Source organism: Drosophila subpulchrella, chromosome 2R (genome assembly GCF_014743375.2).
Source record: "Drosophila subpulchrella strain 33 F10 #4 breed RU33 chromosome 2R, RU_Dsub_v1.1 Primary Assembly, whole genome shotgun sequence".
Classification (NCBI taxonomy): Eukaryota; Metazoa; Arthropoda; class Insecta; order Diptera; family Drosophilidae; genus Drosophila; species Drosophila subpulchrella.
The window spans coordinates 18,229,586-18,252,487 of record NC_050611.1 but is presented as its reverse complement, the minus strand read 5'-3'; the positions used below and the strand labels follow the sequence as shown (position 1 = coordinate 18,252,487).

General features: G+C 38.0%; 2 protein-coding genes across 2 annotated transcripts in view; one reads left to right on the top strand and one right to left on the bottom strand.

The window, feature by feature from the left end:
* Positions 1-18,098, bottom strand: part of LOC119550700 (semaphorin-2A) — a 42,086-nt gene extending 23,988 nt beyond the window's left edge. Inside the window, exons 1-2 of the mRNA XM_037859576.1 lie at positions 17,778-18,098; positions 13,939-14,074 (exon numbers count right to left, since the gene is read on the bottom strand). Coding sequence (XP_037715504.1) covers positions 13,939-14,023 — 85 coding nt within the window. The 5' untranslated portion in view covers positions 14,024-14,074; positions 17,778-18,098. The remainder of the gene's footprint in view (positions 1-13,938; positions 14,075-17,777) is intronic.
* A 709-nt stretch (positions 18,099-18,807) lies between these two features.
* Positions 18,808-21,785, top strand: LOC119550460 (proteoglycan 4). The gene is made up of 2 exons (XM_037859144.1): positions 18,808-19,079; positions 19,589-21,785. The coding sequence occupies exons 1-2, from the start codon at positions 18,925-18,927 to the stop codon at positions 21,687-21,689; spliced, it is 2,256 nt and encodes a 751-aa protein (XP_037715072.1). The 5' UTR covers positions 18,808-18,924; the 3' UTR covers positions 21,690-21,785.
* The last annotated feature ends 1,117 nt before the right edge of the window (positions 21,786-22,902 follow it).

The window sequence follows — 22,902 nt, the reverse complement described above, 5'->3', positions numbered from 1 at the left end:
CTGACTAGTATTCAGTGAGTACACTTAATTTTAAATTTGAAAGAACTTTTACTAGGCTTAACTCAAGTACAAAGAATTCGTTGATCCTATTCATACAACATTGCTTTATGTTTATTCCAATTAAAAACTTTCATTTTTAAATAAATATATCCTATTTTTGCATTTTTTCAAACTATGTAAAGTTAAAATAGACAAGTTTTTAAGGGTATTATAATTCTGGTTAATTATGTGACATAGCACGTTTACCATGGTAAAATTGACTAATACGGAACTGTTTAAAATAGTTTCGTGTGCTTTGTGGTGCTTTGGTTACTATTTAGTTGTAAAACTACCATAAAATGGTATGTTGATTAAAATATTTCATTTATTATATCATTTTATTAAGAGTCCCGCCATACAGGAAAATACATTTTTAAACAAATATTTATAGTTTTATAAACGTTAAAAGTTCGAAATAAAATGAAAGATAAACATTTTTGAAATTAGGGGAATTATTGAATCATTTCGAGCACTGAACAAAAAAAAAGAGGGATCATTTTACAATTATGTAAAAAAGTTAACCAACAATTCGTTATCACCGGGATCCTTTGAGCTATTCATTTGACCGAATTTGTGGTTGCACTTTATTGCTTTATACTTTTACCCCGAGGGTGCGAAATAAACTGAGGGTTGACAGCGTGGGAGAGTGCTTAAATAGCATTTTGATTATGCCAAATAAAACATGGAAACTTGTCTCGCCAAACATTGTTGTTGGTCGCTCAACTTGTCAGCGGCCAGCAACTTTACGTGCATTATATAAAAAGTTGGCCAAATAACCAGCAGGGAACTACACCACAAACACACTCACACACACACACACACAGTTTGGAAAAGCGATAAAAACCATTTGTTGTGGATGTCCTGTTTTGTTATTTGTTGTCCTGCTGCCTGTCCTTTGTTGTTTTGTTGTTGTTGCCCCAAGTTGGCTTACTCAAGTTACTTACAAAGATTTCAATGCACTTTCTTCCTACCAACTTGTTCGCACAGAAGGCCAAAAAGCAAAAAGAAATGAAAAAGAAAAGCTGGACTGACCGACAAGAAAAACAACAACAACTACGGTGGGACCAGCCTATGGTAGACTTTTTGTTCTTTATTATTATTTTATCTAGAACGTTTAGTCCATGAAATAGCCCTTGTTTTTTAAAGACATCTAAAGTAATTCTTCGCTTTTTATTGGTATAGTTATATTCATAAGTCTTCGTTTTATTTTTGTCTTAATGATAATAATAACAATATTATTATTTTACTACTATAACGTGGATACTATGAAAGAAAGACCATTTATTTACTAATTCTTTTATCGTTTGTTCCGTTTCTATAAAGACGAAAATATAACAGGATTGCCTGAAATACTTTCAATTATATAATAATAAAATTATGGATTATTTATATCTGTATTTGTTTTATATGTTTTGAATTAATTGATAAAACTGTGATAAGAAATTGGTTTATTTAACAACAATTTTAAAGATACCTTTATAAATTAGCAACTTTTCATATACATTGACAGTCACCTGTCTTGTGAAACATACTATATATCCAAAAGATTTGAATAAGTATATATTTTTTTAATCTGGTTCCTGCTACAAAGTTTTGACTGTGCAAAAGCAGTAGCATCAGCGGCCAACAAGAACAAGAACGATTTGACTTCTGGAAACTGTCAGAGCAAGCAAATGGCACTAAATATTAAGTTTGCCGTTGGAACTTGACCAGAAAAAGTAAGCTACGACGAAAACTTGGCCGGCCAGAACTAATGAAAGCTTTCTGGGAGTGTGAGGAGTGTGTGTGTGTATGGGTTTGGGCTAAAAGTTTTTGCCTTTTGGCTCGACCACAGAATTTCTCATGAGTTGGCGCTGCGGCTGCGGCTGCACTTGTTTCAAGTTCAATTAATTTTAAGTGCGGCAGCAATTGTGTTGCACATTGTTGTGCCTTTCCTGCACTCGTTTGTTTACTGCAACTCACTCCCCGGGTGTTTTCCCACTCTTTTCCACGAGCCCAAGTTGCAGTTTTTGCCTTTTCGCGGGATTCAACTCTGACCTGACATGCAATGTCAGCGCCCGTGTTTATGCCATAAATAATGCAGCATATTTTGCATAATGACAAGTTATCGCACACAAAACATAATTGCATGTATTTGTATTGCATACTTGATGACGTCAGCTTAACTATAGGGGGCAAGGTCCTCGTTTTGCCAGTACTTTTCTATTCCAACAGCCTGTAAATATTATCTATCTATCTCATTATCCTTAACTGTTTTTGGTTTGATTAATCAAATGATAGTATAACAATACTGTTTTATTTGTAAAATTAAATATTAAATAAATTATTAATAAATTAAGTTAAAATTAAAATAAATATAAAATGTAAATATTAAATGAATAAATCAATAAAACCTTTTAGGTTTGCCGTAATTAGAAAGCAAGAAGGCATAGCATGGCTAAAATATCTAAATATTTTTTACAGTATTTTTGATAGTATCTTTTCGATGATCTCCATATCTTAGTATTTTTATTTTTTATAAAATGATGCCATTCTTAGGGATCTTAAAAATATAATAAAAAAGAAGGTTTAGTTTCTTAAAAATTTGTTGTAGATCAGAGTGATTATACCATAGGTTCAATGTCTAAGGATCTTTATAAATATTTTTGGTATTTAGTGAAAGGTATGGTAGAAATACATAAATAGATATACGATTTATTAAGACCTTCCAAAATGTAAAGAACCGGCCGATAAGGTTATTTCTTAGTTTCTTTTAACTCAGAGTGTTCCCAGGTAAAATAATCTGCCACAGTTATTAGAACGGCTTACCTCTAAGGCAGATCCATGAGATCAGATCATATAGGTGGGAAGTGCATGTCGCCTAAGTCAGCTGGATGTTGCGTGTTCGGGATTAGTGTCACATCCAGCGGACAGATTGCGGCGAACTGCAGCTACGGAGTGATAACAACAAGAGTTGCGAAACAAGCGGCGAAGCAGCCAGATAAACAAATCTTGTCTAGCCGGGGAAAAACCAGAGAAATAGGGGATGGTGGTTGGGGGATAGGTTGTAAGATGGGGATGGTGGACGGGAACCAGAGACAGACTTCAGACTAGTCAGGAAGTTGGCTTGGCAGCTTCAAAGTCTAACTCGTCGGCAAACAAAACTTGCCGGCAGTTCTTCCTCCTCCGCTTTTTTTGTTCTGTCTCCCTTCCATGTGCATAATTAAAAAAGCATTTCGGACGCCAGCGAGACGGGGTTCAACTACTTTCGGATTTATATTGTGTCACTCAATGCGACTGCGAAATGCAAATGCGAATGCGAATGCGACTGCGAATGCAGCAGACGTTGCAGAATTCGTTGCATTTTGAATTGGGGAAAACAAAGCGGCCGGCGCTCGCAGCAGAAACCTTTTGAACGCGTGCAACAGACTAGAAGAAGTGCTTGCCAAACTGGGGACGAAATTAAGCATTTTAAAGTGTGGCCACACCTACACTTTGACCCGCTCCTGTACCAGGTACACCCTAAAAAAACAGCTAAAAAGGGTAAGAAATGAAATATCAAACTCAAAAAAATTATTTTCCAAAATTATCGTATTTCGATTATAATAATTCGCAAGCAACTAAAACGTAATCATAAATAACTGATAGTTTTGGGAGAAATATAAAAGTCTTTAAGTATCTGATATTAATGGGCCTTATTATAAAAGCATTGTTTGTTTTTTTTTATCATTTAAGTCCATCCAAATAAACCCTTTTCCGTTTTCATAAAAATTCGAACTATTCTGCTTCATATTTATAGTGATAGGACCTTTAAAAATTTATTATTTTTGGTCTTTGCTTCAAACAACAATCTTTAAAAAATATCTTCCATTTCTTATCTTTCTATTTTACTTTATATAGATACTTTTTAATTTTCTTATTAAGCCTACTAACTAGTATACTTTTTAAATAAATTGTACTTTCCAATATCTATCCATATCCATATCCATTAGCATTTTCCCTCAATAAATGGCAAAGTGTAAGGGATTTAACAATAGTTAACCATATTCAATAAAAACCTATACAAAATTATTCATTTTTTTAAATGTTTATATTATTTATTTTATTATTATCTTATAATAGTTTACTGATATATATTATTTTTCTTCTTTTTTATTTCGTATTTCAATTTCTCCAAGTGCCCAGCGCTGTCACTCGCCATTTGCCAGGGTAAATGTTTAAAAAAGGTGGATAATTTTATCGCTTAGCTACGGTGAGACCGCAGCAAAGCTGGGTTTTCTGATGGGTCAGAAGCCGCAGCTTGCAGCCGCATGTCAGCAAAGTCTGGGAAAATCCGGCTCGAAGTTTTCCCCAGCACCGCAACGCACTCGCTGTCAACTCTTTTGGCCCAGAAATTGCCACCGCCCTTTCGACTCTTTTGCGACATCAGGTGCAGAACCACACAACAATTAACAGACTTTTGGTTGGGGAAACCGGCTTTTGATTCGGCAGGAGCAGATTCTCGCCTCCTCTCAAAGGCTCTGCAGGCATAAATCGGCTCGATGAGGGGAAATTTTAATTCCAGCTGTCAGGCGGAAACATCACAAAGCCCTGTCGATGGCACACAGATGTATGATTCCCCAGTTATGGCAACATTTTTCCGATTGCCACTCGTTTGTCATTGGGGGCTTTCTGCTTTTTTTTTTTGGGTTTTCTCCGTCTGTCTCTTAGGCTGACCTCAGGAAAAAGCTGGGCAAATGTGCTTGTCAGGATCTGGATAATTGAATTTCAAAAGTTGCATCTGCCGGAGCAATAGCCGAAACATAGCAACAACTCGGAAAATGTCGGATTAATAATTTATCAATGTCGCAAGTTTATTGAAATAGATTTCCGCCCTTGTGAGACATTTGCATTTCCTGTTTCCGCTGAGCCATTGTTGTTGACGTTTGCCTGGCTTGCATGTGCAGTAGTTGCATTTATGCAAATATATTCGGAATACGTATTCCAGCATGCATACTTAAGTTTATTACATTTTGTGTGCACTGAGGGAAAATTGATGGCATGGAAATCAGTTCAGGGACCTACTTTTAATGCACAAAAATATTTTTAAAATAATTTTATTTTCTAAAAACAATATTTCTACCCATTTTTTGATTGCATTATTTTATGTAGATTTTATTTTATGCAAATTTATGCTCAATTTTCTTTTGTGCAACACACCCCAGCCCGATCCCTAATTGATTGAGATGAATCTGCCATTTCTGACTAGTCTTCTCCTGTTTCAAATCCCCCACCCACTTCATTTTCATTATGTCAGATTAGAGCAAAAGTTAAACATTTCCAGCTACGAGATGCATATTTGTATTAGCCAAGAATTGAATTTAGTTTTGCATATTTGAGATGCTCTCAACGAGATAACTGACCATTGTCTGCCGCATTTCCCCCACCTCATTAAAGGAAAAACTCGGAAAATTATGAAATGACTTTGCATACTTTATAAAGGGGCGGGGGTCGACGATTCCTTTCAGACTCTCAGGCATTATTAATTGCACAAACACAAATACTAAGTACAAACAAACCGATTCTGATTCAGACTCCGAGGAGTTCCTTCGGCGACTGTTATTGTTACCGTCAGACTGACTGCTGCCACGCCCCCTTTTCCCCAGTCTGATTGCGCCTTTGAACAAACAAAGGATTGCTCCTTTGTTGCCATTAAGTAGGTAGGCTTACTAACTTGCAGCAGTTGGCTCTTTTGTTCCGAATTAAGCGCATTAAAATTGGTTCGATGTGAAGCTGCCTCTTTGGCTGGCAAAAACAAGAAACGCATTCTCAGCCACAAGTGCAGACTCAGTGTTTAACCCAAGGCTTTTTGATTTCAAAATGAATGATTCTACATCTCATCCTTTGGTCGAAATATATGTATTAATGTTATAATAACTTAATGATATATCATTATAAAATTAAAGATCTTTCAAAAAACAAATTTATATGCGCTCTAGAGATTTAATGAGGAACATATATTATTTTAATTGCTACATCTGGTACTGAAACAAGGATACTTAACAACGCAATTTTCAAATAAATTAATGATATATCATTACAATTTAAAGATCTTACTAATAAAATGTTATGGTATTGATTATAATGAATTTCTTTTATGACGCATGAAAAGATTTATGGGAAAAACTTAAGCTAATCCTTGGCGAAATTCTTAAAAAAATGATTTGCTGAATTGCACAGTATATGTTATGGTAGGTAGCTATATTCTTATAAATATATTTTTAAAGTGAATGTTAATAATAATCCTAATCTTTACTCAAAGAAAATGATTTTATACTTAATTTAGCCCAGTTCTCTTATATACCACTAAAATGAATTTGGCTATATTCAATTAATTTTGCCAAATTGTATAAATGGAATGGAAGGTAGGTTTTGGAAGATAGTTATAATCTCATAAGGTAGGTAATCATCGTAATCTTTACTCAAAGATATTAAATTCATGTCTTATCCCAGAAAGTGTAATACCTAGAATCAAAAGCGAGTCGCTGCTAATCATATCTCTGGTAATAGTTTCAGTTAAACACTCCTAAAAGTCATATAATTCATTGGACACTTAAGATCATATTGCGTTGGAAGTGCAATTTTAAACGATGTTGCGTGCTCGAAGTGGATGCCCTGCTTGACACTACTTCTTGGTACTGCAAAGTCAAGTGCAAATAAGCAAGTAGAGGGGGGTAAAAGGTTCGGAGAGGTGGGTGAGGAAATGTGTGCTGCACGTTAAGTATTATCAATTTACAGCTAACATCGCCTGATTGCCGAACAGCACACAAAAGGTGGGTAAAGGTAGCTACAGGTAAGGCCAGAACCGAAAGGGGGAACTCAACTCAACTCCCTGGGAAGGACACACTTGGTCCAATTGGCCACTTGAGCTGCCGTTTGCCAGGAGCTTTTTTATGGCTCATTGCATTCGCATATATAGTACGTATGTATATGGACAACGTCTGTTTCTTTACTTGTTTGGCAGTGTGCTGTACATTTTTCAAATAATTCCAGCTTCCAGAAACACACAGAAACAAATATATTGATTATATTATTAGCTAGACATCGGATTATATTATTCTAAACATCTGATTCCTATCTGATACATTGTTAAAAGATCTATTTTGTTCTATCTTGGTAATATAGATTAACATAGTCTTATGGATATAATGTTATTTATAGTAACGTTAACAAATATACCTAAAGCAATATTGTATATATTATATTATCATTAATATTGAAAAATATGTTATTAATACATTATAATTTCAAAAACTATTGACTTATTTTCTTTGCTAAGTGTATAATATTACGATGCACAAACCTAAATTTAATATAAACCTCATTGCTATTTTAGTTACCATTTGGTTTTACTAATGATTCGAAATTGTGGTAATTACAAGTACAAATAATACAAATTTTGGTATAGAGATATCTCCATAAATACAAGATCTTGAATTTAATATAAGCCTCATTGGTAATTTAATTACCATTTGGTTTTACTTTTAATTTAAAATTGTGGTAATTACAAGTACAAATAATACAAATTTTGGTATAGAGCTATCTCCATTGTGTTATTATTCTCTGTGCACGAGTGCCAGGCTTCAAGTTGAAGTTCGAGTCCGGGTTTTTGGCTTTTCCTTTTCCTTTTCCGGCAGGCAAGGCCACTCGGGAGCGCATATCCACATGCCACATGCAATTGACGTGCTAAGTAACTGTGTCTATGCCACCCAGCTGCCACCCCCACACCCCAAGTATCCTTTTGTACCCCATCTATATCCTATATGCTATATCCTCTACGTGTCTCTGGCTCATTTGCCTTCGCTCTCAGTGCTCCTCTAATTTTGCAAAGCTATGGTACGTACTTCTTCCCTTTTTCAGATGTCTCTCAAACGAAAAGACATATGCACTTGTCGGCCGTATCTGTGTGTTGTTTGCTTTGGTGTTGATTCCCAAAAGTATTTTGTATTTTCCATTGTTGTTGGCCTGTTCTTGCCTAACAATTTCCATCAAACTGTCTGTGTCCCTGTGCCCCCATCCACTTTTCCCCCTCCCGAGTGGCTTTCTCCAGCTTTTGTTTATTTGGAGTATTTGTTACCAGTGCAGAACATTTTCGGGGGGGAAAGAGCACAATTCTGTTTAAGTTTTGGGATGCTCAATAGAACATGGTGTTGGGAAAGAGGAATTCCATTTTTGGGCATTTCCTAATTGGGAAAATTTCAGTTTCTTAAGGTTTTTGAGGGTAAAAATGATTGGTAGATAAGGTATTTACTTTAGTTTAAAGATTGTACTTATAAAATCGATTTTAAAGTTCTTTTGTCTGATTTTATTGTGAACAATGCATATAGTCGCTCATTACCAACTATGCATAATTATGAACTCATGGCATTGGGAAATAACCAAAATCAAAATAATTATTATTTCGGCCCGGCCCCGAGCATTTTCAAAGTTCAAATTGAAATCCAGCCAGGATTCGCTTTGAAGTGCGAGGCTAAAAGCCTGAGGCTCCGAGAAGCTGGGAAAAAGTTTTCACTCGCTCGTTTCCACCGGAAATTTCTGGCCGCCGGGCTTCGCTCAAATGACTCATTAAATTCTTGTTTTTTGCGGGCCTTAATATTTCGTTTTTTTTTTCGGGCAATTTTCCTGAAACACTTTGCTCTATGCAAAAATTTTCACTTTGCTTCGCATTCAATTTATTTCCCTACACGGGACAGATGCCAGCGACAATTTACAGGACTTTGGGCACCGGAAAAGTCGACGAGGGGTTGTGAAAAACCAGGGGGGAGGTGGAGGTCAGGGGTTACGGTGGTCCAGGGACTCCGTGCCATAATAAAACGCTCACTAACACAATTAAATGGGCTTTGCCGGGGTAAAAATGAATGTTAAGCAAACATGACAAGGCTTTTAAGTTTATGGAGCCACCCACCCATTTTCATCATCTGTGGGCCGGGCCAGACTAACATGCTCTCGTTTTTCCTGTGGAAAACTGCTGCACTTACTGTCACTTTTCATATGCAAAGCGCTGTATGTCTGCCGTTAATTTAATAACATGTAGCATTTTGCCAGGATCAGGTCCTGAGTTGGGCTACAAAGTGCCCAATTAGAGGGCGGAGTTTGGGGCTCTGTGGGTTGGCAGTTTACCCCAAACTGGGGTTTTACCCCACACCCATTCCTCCTTTGCCATTTTTACAGTCACTGCATTTTGCAATAAATATCCAAAATTGCAATTGCCAAACACACATACACGGATGCGAACGATTTGGCAAGCATTTTTGGCTTTTGCGGAAGTTCGGCGAAAAATCGTTGACAAGCGACAAAACACTTGACAGCGTCAGCAGAGCCAACAGAAAAAAAAGGTGGGAGAAAGCTGGGGAAAAAAGGTGGAAAATTCGGAAAAAGGTGGGCTAGAAAATGCCAAAAACAAATAGAATCACAGCTTCCAGCAGCAGGAACACCCAAAGAAGTTAAAACGAAACAAAAGATAAACAAGCCAAGAAAGTTTTGGCTGATCAAAACTTCAATACCATGTTTAGGAGGACTTTATGGATTATATTTTGAAGATTCTTGGGAAACTTGGAAAAAGTTAGAAAAAATATTGGCTACGAATATGGGGTTAGAAAAATAAACAAACTTGTTAGAAAACATTTCCTAAAAATAAAATAGTGGGGCGTTGATTTGAAGTAATAAGAGTATATTTAAAACCAAAAGATGTGCAAACTATTCGAAACTAAACTACAAATAAATATTATAAGATTTTTTTTATATATCCTTATGAATACTATGATTTTTATTCGTATTGTGAAAGAATTATTATCTTTTTTGTAAGGATATTGTTAAAATTAATCACTGTCATTGAAATAATTTATTTAATAGATCGCAGTGTATTATCCCTTATAAAAATCCCTTATAATGATTAGGTAGTTTATTATCATCCAACAAATATACCCCGAAATTGGCAGGGTACCGACACGTTCGAAATTTTGTGGTGCAAGCAAACCTTAGTGCAAAAAGTGGGAAAAGCCGGACCGATGGCGAATAAAAAGCAAACAACAAAATGTGTAAATGTGCAATCAAATGAAAGAAAACCAATAATCGAAAAATGCCAATGCAGCGTACACACACAATAGGGCCAAAAAAAAAGTGGCAAGAGCGGATAGCCTGGGAATTATTGGCTCAGGTGGAAGGGTAAAGGTGTAACCGGGGGGTTGGCGGTGGAAAATGCACTAAATAAAACATGAAATTGCAAAAAAATTCGACCATGTGAGCGGCACAAGGATGTCAGGTGAACCCCCTTGCCCCCTCACATTTCACCCTCTCAATCTTGCTGGCCAAGAATTTGCAGCTATAAATTGTTGTCGCAAAATAAAAGTGGAAAGTGTATAGAAGACTTCCTCCCGGGAATAATTGTGCAGACAATAAATCAACTTGAGCAGCGGCGAACAAAAGGATTTTTTCAATTTGCTAACGAAACAGCACACAAAATAAATGATAATAGCCTCAGAATGGCCAACTATTGTTGGCCAAGTGTTTTTGCGACAGCGACAGCGAAAGCCGCAAGCCATAATGTCAAAATGCTAAATATTAATCATCATTATTTCAATCAACATTTATTAACATGGACTTTGCATTAGCACATAATGTATTTTTGACCTTTTGTCATCCAGCTCCAGAGGGTTATATCCTTTGTAGAGCGCCCAACCCACAAGTAGAGACCACATTTTCAATTTTGCCACGAGGGTCAGAGGCAAAAGGAGCCAAGGAAGAGTCACAAAGGCCGGGACCCATTCGTTTGTCTTTGCGGCCTGTCGTGTGTGGCTGTGTGTGTGTTGGCCCCCTTGGCACTTGTTTGTCAGCTCGGCCCATCTTCCCCTCCCCAAAAGCCATCCAAACCATCCAACCCAAAAACACCCAACACCATACCCATCCCACCCACCATACCATTCCAGAGTCATTTCAAACTCGATTTCAGTCATTTGTCTTTTGTCATATTAATAATTCCCTTTTATTATTGCCACCATGATAATAAGCTGTCTGCTATGACCGTTCCACTCGAACATCCCCATCATCCCGAAACATTTTCCATTATCCCCGACTTTTATAATTTCCCATCGCAGCAAAAAGGTGCGCGCTCACCTTTTTTGCGTCGCTCATTAATAATAATATAAGGGAAGTGGAAGTGGCTGGGGGATGCGTACCCTTCCTTCCCCAATCGGGAGATGTTCAAGTGCTGCATTGTCCACTGGTACAAAACACTCTGTCCCTTTTTTTACACTGAGAAAAAGGATTTTTTTCATTGTGCAATTAAGTAGTTCTATGCATTTTTTTTTGAAACAACTCGCTTTTTATCAGCATACTTTGACTGTGTACGTTAAACATACATCTTAAGTATTAAAAAACCTTTAACCAATACTGTTCTTATGTAAACCTAACCAAACTTGACTTGAAAGATAAAAAAAAAAGTTTTTAAAAGTTTGGTATTTTTTTGGGGTAAAAAAAGTGTGAACTTTTCCAAACTAAACTATTTTGGTATTTAAAATAAAATTATGGTCTTCCAAAAGTCAGAAAATTTGGTAAAGCTTCCATTTTTAAGATAAAAGATCAAGATATCTATACCTATAGACTTATAACACTTAATGACGAAATGGGAGAACAAAAAAAAAATTGGCCCAACCTACAGACCTTTCTTCTAGTCCATTAAGATGGCATAACCATTATAATGGCATACACATAACACAGCTCATTGAAATTTTGTATTTAGTAGCTTTTTTTATCAGGATAACCATTGTACAATCATTAATCAATTATGTAATATCAGATGACTAATTTTTTTCCGCAGTGCTCGGCTCTCCACTGGCTCTTAAAGTCATTAATTTTCATCTGTTGTTTCTGCTGTTGCTGTGAGCTGTGTGCATCCCTCTTTTTGCAGGCAAATAATCTTAAGTATTTGCTCGTTGCGGTTCGCTTTGTAATAGATCATTAATAAGGAGTAAAAAATTCCACAAATGCTGGGCAGGCAAAGTAATATTAATGCAGTCAAGTGAGTTATTTACTAATTTGATAGATAACCGCAAAACTTCCGAGCCAAAGGAGCCCTACGAACTTTTAACGCAACTTTCATTGTTCAGTTTTCTGTGTGTTTGGAGTGTGTGTGGGTTTTTTGGTTGTGAGTCGAAGACAAAGGTGTAGAACTTCAAGTTGTCAGCTTGTTAAGGAGAGTTCTAAGCCTTTGCTGGCGAAGACAAAAAGTGCTTGCCGAAAACCTAAACAAAATGCGAAAGTTCAGAGCTCAGAGTTCGGAGTGTGTGTGCGCGTGTGTGTGCTTGTGATTCGATTAGCTTTGGGTTCAGAGCAAGTTGGCTCCATTCAAATCAAAACCAAAAACCACAAAATATCAAGTGCCAGACCAGAAGGAACCTAACTTGATTTGCAATTATTATTGTTTAACAAGAAGCATAAGCCGACACTTATCCCCACTCACATACATGGCAAGTTGGGCTGTTATTGTTGATGCAAGGAGCCCTCTGAGTGAGGAAAATTTTCAAATACTTGAAAGCCTTCATCTGCATCTCCAGATACCGATTCTGATTCTGATTCGGATCTAGATCCACACACAATTGTTGCCTGGAAAACTCTTGCGAGGTTGGGGCACATAAATCCAATGACAGAGCCAGACCAATGTCATCTTATTTTAGGCAAATGATAAATTGACAAATTTATTTGGGTCACAGCCAGGGCACATTCATCATCATTTGCAGGAGGATTTCCACTGGGCCACGGGGAAATTGAAAATTTCTCTCTGTCGTTCGTTTATTATTTTTGTTTTTTTTTTTTTTTGGTTATTTCGAAGGGACTCCCACTCATAATGGAGTTGCTGGCCAACAACAACTGACACTTTTGCCTAATGCTAATGCAGTTATAATGAGCTCTAAGCCAATTGGATTGGTTGTCTCTGATTTGGGTTGGTTCGGGTTGGTTTGGCTTGGGTTGGCCAAGTCGAAGTCAAAGTCGGACATTTGCATAATTAAAATTGATGTTCATGCTGCCAGGGAAGACCGTACTTGTGTACTTGCAGTTCCATCGAAGGGCCGTCCGACTTGTCCATTGTTTATTTATAATCCCAGCAACTAGTGCGCTGATTGAGTTGCCCAAGTTGAGGAGCGCATAAATTTGCATTATAGATCGACACACAGGAATCGTAGGACCAAATGAATGAAGGAGGTCCACTGAGGGAAAATGTGGATTAAAGTGGGGAGTAAGCAGTTGGATTTATAGATCGAAATATCTGAATTCGTAACTGGTTTTGTTTTTTTAAAAGGTCACAACTTTCCTAATATTCATAGAATAGACTTTTTTATAATATTAGTTATAAACATTTCGAAAAAAAAAATTTTTTATACTTAGTGGAAGCAAATATTCATATATAAAATCAGTTATGTGGAAACATTCTTATTTACAGATCGAAAAATCTGAGCTCGTAACTGGTTTTGTTTTTTAAAAGGTTCAGACTTTCCTAAGTCACATAGAAAAGACTTTTTTATAATATTAACTTAAATATTTTGAAAAATATTTTTTTAATACTTAGAGAAAGTTAATAATTAAATTTAAAATCAGTTATATGGATTCAATGTTACCCTCGCATTCTATCGTATTCCAAATCCTATTCCAACATATTCCTTCTATTATCTGCCATTTTTCACAGTGTAAATATATATGTAGTAGTGGGTCTGTTGTTTTGACCTACTGTTCATCTGCATGCAACATTCGTGCTGCAATTTCTTTTTGCATAATGCAAGAGACTGTTCAACTTGGGCCCAGACGGCAAGGCTGGTTCAATCAGCCCCTCAGTTAAACGGAAACATTGAAATATTCTTGCTTTTTTTTGTTGTTTGTTGAAAAACTCACCTGGTGAAAGTTCCTCGGTGACTGCCTGTATTTGTGAAATTAGCATGAGGCAACTGCCGAGCAGAAGCCATTGTACCCTGCTCATTGTGGCAACACTTTTGTTTCGAGTTGGTCGAGTTCTGTCTTCAAATTGGATCTGAAATGGTTGGGAAAAACATAATAATCAATTAATAATGAGCTTTGAAATAGGAATCGCTTTGATGAGGTAGAGTGCAGTTGACTGTCAAATAAAGTTAGTTAGAGAAAGCCAACCTTTTTTGAGTGTATTGCATGATAAATAGGAAGTTTAGGGTTAAGTTATTTTTAAACTATTAATTTTATAGAACTTTATCTAACATTTTAAGGGTGGATATCTCAATGTCATGAAGGGTTTTGTCAGTAGGTTAAATTTCTGTTTCAAAAATGAATTTTCTCAATGTCTTGTTAGATTTTAACTAATTGATAACTCTTAACGAGAGACAATGCTCTAGTTAAATTGGTCGAAACATCGAACGAAACTGACTGAATATGTTTTTCCAAGAATTTAACTTTATGTTAGCTTTTTCTGACAAATAACAGGCTATAACTTTAACAGAGGATTGAGAAAACGGTCGTTAAACACTAAAATTTAATGATATTTTTATAAATGGGGCAATTGGTTAGTTATTTATGGAACTGCTATTAAATTGGATGAAAAACTCCAATGAAATACATGGACATTGTTCATTGAACAACCCTTTATTCTCTACGATACAAAAATTCTTTGGTAACTGCAAGAGTATAATGCTTAGTTCTCGCATTTCCGCTCTGTGTAATTACTCATATAGCAGGTATATAGATACATCTGCGCAATTTGCCATTAAGATTTCCACCATCGACAGGCGGCAGTTCCGACGCACATTATTCACTGGCGCTCGCGCCGCAAAGTATGCAACGTCATGCGGTGTGGCAGTGAGATGACGATGGAAAAGTGAGGGGGTCTGGAGCTCTGGAGGTCGGAAAACGGGTGGAAAACTGCGGAAAGGCGCCGCCAAAGGCGAAGGCCTCGATTGGGGGGCGTGCCCCGAGTCCTGTGCCCTCTGCCACACGTCAAACACATTCATCACGAGTGCCAGAGTGACAGATGGCAAATGCGCCTACGGTCTCGTTTGTCCGCCGCTTCTGGCCAGGAATCCTTGATCCTTGGTCCAGTTTGGCCATGACAACGGACGGACAAGGGCAAAAAGGACAAATGGAAATTTTTCCAATTATTGCCGCCGGCAACAGCCGCCTCGGCGCCAAACAAAAAGGAGCATTTAACGCTTTAAAGTGCCACAATGCCCATATTTCATTCATGGCTACGCTCTGGCTCCGAGATTCCCCGGAATCATCAATAACTAATTGCAAAAATTTTGACTGACGTCGCCAGTTGATCAAAAACTCATTCTGTCAGCCGCATGTGGACACGAATCCAATAAAGAACGCCAACGCCAACGGCAAAAATATATATGTATTCTAAGTAGTGCAATATGTAATGTGGTCACATCTGGGTCTGACATGATTTTGGCATTAAAACGAAAGTCATTTTTCGGGCGGCTTCTGCAAAGGACCTTTCAGCTTTTCGCTCATTTTGAGTTTGTATAATATTTGGTTGGTGAAATTCACTTTTATTTTAGACTGACAGCAGCTGCTGAATAATTACGCATACACAAGGGGTCGTGGACGGGCTAGGGTTAGGTGTACAGTGCGGGTCATAAATTTGGCGGGAATACTATGAAAAGACCAATAAAAGTCCAAGGCTTACATATTTTATAGATCCTTGTTTTGAATTTAAATATTGCTAATATTTAAATTACATTTACAGCTGTTGCGATGTAAAATAATGATACACTTTTAAATAATAATATATTTATTATTATATATTTAATATCTTTATACTTCAAATAATATGAATAAAACAATTTTTTCAATAATGTTGAATAAGTTCGAATATTAAAAACTTTAATGGTAAGCATTCACGAGGCTTACAAATTGTTTACTTAATAAATAAGATACTCATCATGTTAAAATAGCTTACCTAACTAAAACGATATATCTAAATATTATTTATTTTTAAATTAACCCCAACCTAGTGTGATTATTATTATCCATATGGATACCAAAAAGTTATATTTATCCATTTTACGGTGGAATACATTATTCTCCCTATGATTGATTAAATCGAGCGGAATTTCACTACCGAAACGGACTGTAAATAGGCACCATATGCTGGCATATGACCCAAGACGCGGCTCAGTGGCTCCCATCAACACTTTCAATTTCAAAAGGAAACTTTTGGGCCACCGACCACACACCCACATACAGGGGCTGAACAAAAGGGGGGTCGAGTATGAGGTTCTTTTTGGGGGGGTGGGGGTGGTGGTTTTGGCACTGGCGGATTGGCAAGGTTTTACGAGGTCCTGTTAACCGCGGGTATTTACACTAAGTCTAATGAAATGTTTAACAAGCACTTTGCTCTGCGCAAATCCCAATGACCCATAATATTAGCATAAAATCACTTGGCACACTGGAAAAGGGGCGTGGGGGAACGAACCTAACCCAACCTACACCGTGCCTAGTCCCCCTAACCCCTAGCCCCTTCATAAATAAGTAGTTTTGGGTGTGTTCGGGTGTACGTAACTACTTGCTAGTCAGCCTGCGTGGCTTGACACGCTCTACGGGGAAAATGCGGGCCTCAGCTCGGGAAATTTTCATTTAAATTGCACACTTTAAAAGTTTGCCCAGCAGAAGGGATAAGAGCGGGGAAAGCCCCGAAGAAGGGCTTAACAAAGCACCGACATGGCCTATGGCAGCCTGTATATACATATATATTTTGCCATTACGCTGCATATAAATTTTTATGTTAGTCCATACTTTATTTGTTTCTGGTCTCCTCCGTTTGGTTTTCTGCCTTCTGCACATTCCCCTTTTTGGTACTACCAAAAATAAATTACATTAAAATTCTAAGCCATCAGCCGGCGAGCTTTGGAAATTTATTTTTCCACATTATTCGCCGCTTGCCGCAAAACTCTATTTTCTTCGTGGGGTTAAGAGTTGGGATCCGGACTAAGCCCCGGCCAAGTTGTAAAGTATCATTCGAGTCAATTAGTTCATTTGCAGAATTTCATTTCGGTCCGAGGGAATTTTGATGAGTTTCATTAAGTTTTGAAATAATTTTGAGCCGAAAAGTGGGTGAATGTTTCCATGACCACTGGGCGGCTGGCTATTATTTTGGCCTTACTTTGTTTATGTGATTACTTTTTTGGGGATTTGATTTATGGGCTTCGAGCTTGATTAAAGGGTTTTGAACTCGATTAAAGCTAGGATTTTATGGCCTAACAGGTAAATTTCTAAGATCATCATCATTTTGAATATTTATTTTAGTTATTTATATTGCTTTTTAAATTTTAAAAAAAATTTACCTGCTTTTCTAAGTATGTAATTAATTTAAAGTACCTTTTAGAAATTATATTTATATTCTTAAAGTAAAAATAATTTTAAATCATTTAAAATTCAAACAAGAATGATATTCCATTTTAATTGTATCAGCCGTTTAAACCTTTTTATTTGTTTTGATTCTGTATTACATTTAATGTTTTTATTGCTTATAAAATTCGGGATTTTGTGTATTTATTTTCTTTTCTTCAGGAAATTCAGGACAGCCCACATGAAATCCTTGGCCCAGCTTGCACAGGTATGTCCTTTTCCCCCATACTTGTGTACATACATGTGTTTGTGTACATATACATACACTTCCAAACAATCACATACAGGCAGGATTCTCGATATATTTTTAACTATATAATAACAAAGTACCACCTTAAATCACATAACCAACTTACTTTATTAAATAACTCTGTCAATCCTCATGAAAATCGTTGTTAAACCATGTATTCTATTGTTTAGTTCTTGGTTAGGACGAATAGAAAAAATGTAAACACACTTTTGTATGGTACACACAAACACGCGAAAAGGAACACGAACACAGATAAGTTAATTCCGGGTTTATTTGGGCTTATCAAGGGATTCAAACGTAATCACAACCATGTCTCACTATTTAGATGGATAAATATTAAGTCTCACTTGAGTTTTGAATATTTTTAAAGGCAAAAACACAGAAAAATTGGCCTTAAAATTTACAGACGCTCGAAATTTGCTGACAAACGGAGCAGACAAACTCTCGCTCTCTCTCTCACTGTTTCGCTTCCATTTCGTTTCGTCCTGCGGGAGAGAGGCAGCTGTTTGAGTCCTTTGGCAAAAGGACCTTTTCGGGGGTGAGAGGGTTTTCACAACTGTCAAAATGACAGCAAGGCATTTGCAGAGCGCAGGCGCTTGTTTCGCTTGGTTTCCAAAACGTTTCAAGAAACATATCCTGGGATTTCAAAAGGGATGGTTGGTCCTGCCTCTCTCTCATCATATTTCTCTAGAGAAACAGAGAGAGAGAGAGCGCCGACAATTACCTGGAGAATTGACATTAGCCCATTTTCGTTGCGTTATAAATTGCGTTTGTCACTTTGGAGCATTCTCAGACTTTGGGATCCCAACACACACGCATTTCTAAGGGTGTGATTTTACATTTACCCCTCAGTTTACCCACCTGATTTTACCATCAAAAACCCCCCTCCATGCAATTACATTTAACTTTCCTTGAGCAGCCTGCTGGCTCGGAATTAATTTTCGATTTTATTGTCAGTTAGTCAAACCCACTTGCTTAGCTGTCGCTGCGACTGACTCTGATTTAATTGAAACTGCATGAATATGCAATTTCGGGCTATAAATTGAAATCTCGATTTCTCTTTCCCCCCTGTTTTTTTTATAGCCTTTTGGAATTTTCACTTTTAATGGCTCTCAGTTGGCTCCTTGGCAGTTTTCATCACACACACAACCCCCCACATTTGTATAAGTTATAGAACAGACTGGAGGCCAATGTGAACACCTGTACATACATATATCGAAAAATTCAACCCAGAAAGCTGAGGAAGTCGAAGGATGTGGGAGAAACTGGTGAACTGCATCAAGGGTAATGGTGGGGCCCAGAAGACAAGCTGCCAGGTTGTCCAACTGGCCGATCTGATGAAGCAGGTTCCTCCGAACCAGCTGAAGATGTTCCAAATGTTTGCCAAGAAGCACGAGGAGTACAAGGAGTAAGATGGGGGTTACACAAACGGGAGGGGTGACCAGGGTCACCAGATAAAGGAAACCATGGAACGTCAATTAAATAGATAAATTTGAAGAATATGCTTGAAAAGGGGTCTGATTTTTGGAAAACTTAATAAGTTTACTTTTTATAAAACACCAGTTTATCATTGTTTAATCAAATTTCACTTTTTGTATTGTTAGACCATCCTCCTCCGAATAATTCACGGTTCTTATATTAATGCGTTGGTATTTTTAAGACAAAGAAAAGGAAAGAGAACCGCGAATTCTTCAGGGGCTAGACTTATATAAAGAGGAAATTAGAAACATCTTTGAATATTTCGAAACTTATAAATAAGGATTCGTATGATTCTTTTTCTTTTTTCGAATCATTCGGTTGATCCATGTTAAGCTTTTATCAGTAATTGATGGTTTTATAGGATAACATATAGGATAACATAACATATCATATAACACACATTCCCATACATACCATATCATAACACATCTTCCCCAGTCGTGTTCGCAAGTACCCAGAATCGCTGCCGCCAATCGACTGGGAGTACTACCGCCAGAATGTTCGCGAAGAGTTTGTGGATTGGGTGAAGGGTTACGAGACCAAGTATGATAAACTTCACTCCGTTTTCGAGAATCGACATGCTATGGTGGATCACAAGCGCTACTTCGAAAGAGTGGATGAGGAAGCGGAAGCGGTGAAGAAGGCTATAGCAGCCTATAAGGCTGAATCGAATGAAAGAATCAAGAAGCTTACGGAAAATCTAGAGAGCGTAAAGGCCATGCAGTCCTACGACCAAATGACCATGGAGGAATTTTGCTTTGCCCGTCCTCATTTGGCACCGGATTTCATCAACAAGCCCACTTTCTGGCCCCACACTCCCGAGGAGCAAATGCCAGGTCCTTCGGATCCAGAGGCAGCAGCAGCCTTGCACCATGACCAGGAACCGGAGCCGCCAAAGAAACCATCCCCGGAGAAACCATCAGAAAAGGCTTCCGAAGATTCTAAGACTCCAGCAGCTGTGGCTCCGAAGAAACCCTCGGAACCGGCTATAGACACCACTCAATTGGCAGAAAAGGCCAGTGGAATGGCCAAAGAATTGGTGGCTAAAGCCATTGTATTGTTCAATAGTCTCAAGGAGAAACTCTCGGGCATGGCAAAGAATGTTCAGAAGAAAGCCGAAGCCGCTAAGGCAGCCCGTGCCGAAGCTTCTGGCAAGTCGGTAACTCCCACATCCACATCCACATCCCCAACCACACCCACAAAGTCCCTTGATAGTATTAAAGAACGCGAATCCGGTCCAAATATATGTAACCAGACCATAATACGCAGCGAAGAGGAAGAAGCCAATCCGGAGGTTAAGGCCAGACATGCCAATCTATCCATCGAGGCAGATCCCTGCGATGCCCAGGAAGAAAGAACCAGGGAGATAGCCAGGGCTCTAGAAAGAAAGCGTCAATTAAGAGAGGCAGAAGAATACAGGGAATACCAGAAGAGCAGGCAATCCTGTGAACCCAAAGAAGAGCCAATCTGCGAGCCTGATCCTTGTAAAACTAAAGAGGAGGCCATCTGCGAGCCCGATCCTTGTAAGCCAAAGGAAGAGGAACTTATCTGTGAGCCTGATCCTTGCAAACCAAAGCCTGATCCTTGCAAGCCCAAAGAGGAGGAATCTATCTGCAAACCAGATCCTTGCAAGCCAAAGGACGAAGAAGGCGCCTGCGAAGAAGATGAAGATCCCTGCAAGGAAAAACAGAAAGAGGAAAAAGACTGCAAATTCGATAAGGACAACGAAGGTGGTCTAGAGAAATCCCAGGAGCAGGAGCAGGTCTTTATAAACATAGCCAAGTGCAGCGAAGATTTGGCCAAGAAGGAAGAAAAGAAATCAGGTGAACCTGGTAAACCCAAGGAAAAGGCCTCGCTGACAGAGATAACTCAGGGTTCAGATCAAAAACCCATATTGGGCATGCAGCTAACGGATTCGAAGGCTGCTAAAAAGGATCAGAGAGCTAGGATTGAAGGGGCAGACGAAGTGGGTCCTGTCTACACAGATCCCAAACAACTTGCAGAATTGCTGGCCAAGGAGAACGAAAAGAAAGAGCTCAAGGAAAAAGAGGTGCCTGTTATAATCGAGGAAGCCATAAAACCCGAAGACGATAAACCAATTACCATCTATCCCAAGCTGGAGATATCAGCCAAACCCAAAACCGAAGATGTAGATGAGGCTAAGAAGTCTCCCAAGGATATGGCTAAGCAGGTGTTCAGCATGGCCTCGGGAGCTGCTTCTCTACTAACAGAAGCCACAAATACCCTAGAAGACTTGAAGAGGAAGAAGGAGGAACGTCTTGAGGCCCTGGAACAGGCCTATACTTCGGCTCAAAGACAGGCCCAAGGAGCCCTGGCCGAGGCCTCCAAAGCCGTGGAGGCAGCCAACAATTTGGCCCAGAGATCTGCTGGAAAAACCGGCGAAGTGAGCAGCCGCGACAAGGAGGCCTTGGAGATGGCCGAAAAGCATGCTGTTTTGGCCAAAATGTTGGCCAGTCGTGCCGTGGCCCTAAAAGACGAGATCGCCCGTGTTCTCAATGATTTGAAAAAGAAACAGTAATACTTACTTAACAGATTTCTAAATAATTTTGTACCACATTTTGTTTGTTGTATTTTCGTATTAAATTTTCTGTTTTATTTTCTTTTACCGTTGAAAGTTTCGCTTTCATTTGATTTCGAGCCGTTACGTTTGTTTTTATGCAAATGTTTTCAGTCAGCTTTGCTGACCAAAAGTTGAGCGCCGGGCAATAAATTTTTTTCTTTTCCACCAGCTTCGGTTTGCTGCTGAAAAGTTTTCTATTTGGAATTAGCCGGCGAAATGTGTGTGAGGCGCTCGTAGATTGCATAATTATGCTAATTTTGTTGTTTTTCCACCCGCCACTTGGCAAGTCGAAAAGGGTATATGCTGTGTGGAAATGGAGAGAGGACATGACAGAATTATTAAACATGTTTTAAATTTGTTTACGATGCACTATTCACTCAAATGAATTTTACTAACATTGCTGATTTTAAGTGTGGAAAATATATCATGTATGCAAATACAATAAATCAATAAAAGATTTATTTTTAAATACCCATAAATCTTAATATGACGTAAAATAGATAAACCACTTTTTAAACATGCGGAAAGGTTTATTTTTGTGCACTCTTTTAATTCATGGTTGTATTTTATTAGCAAAGGAAAAAATAAACAAATATCACAAAAGCGAATTCTTTAGTTTGCACTTTCCTGAAGAATTCGCGTTTTCCTATATTCTTATGCTGGGTCATTGAAAACAAAGAATGACCAAATATTCTTCGCGAAGACATTTCAAAATCTTGTGGTAAAGATTATTGGTATTTTAAAAGCGATAAGTACAGTCCGTGCCATAAGTAAATATTGATATCCACCCATATTTTCATTTAACTCCCTATTACTTCTAGACTAGATGTTTTCAAGAACTGCTTTTAAGTACCCACTAAAATATTTTAATATCCCATTCCGTTTCCAATTCACCTGCGTAGAATAGGGTAAAAAGCAGTCAAGCCAGTCCACTTTATGGCTCCTCTACTTTTTGTTTGGCATTCAAAGCAGCCTTTCGTAAAGTGTTGCCTACATTTTGGCGCACCGTTTTCGCAATCAAACACATTTGCATAATTAGCTGGTCCTGTGGGTGCGTGTGTGTTAATGTTGGTGCGTGTTTAATTCCAGTTTGATAGTTTGTTATAAGCTTTAAGCTGAAACATTCCTTTTGTTCGCCCAGAACAATGGGTCGGTCTGCTTTTTGGCGGAC

Excerpts from the sequence above, each read along its gene's own strand:
- LOC119550460 (XM_037859144.1), top strand. The coding sequence starts at position 18,925 with ATGTGGGAGAAACTGGTGAACTGCATCAAGGGTAATGGTGGGGCCCAG. Across the intron at positions 19,080-19,588 it reads AAGCACGAGGAGTACAAGGA|TCGTGTTCGCAAGTACCCAG; the intron begins GTAAGATGGGGG and ends CATCTTCCCCAG.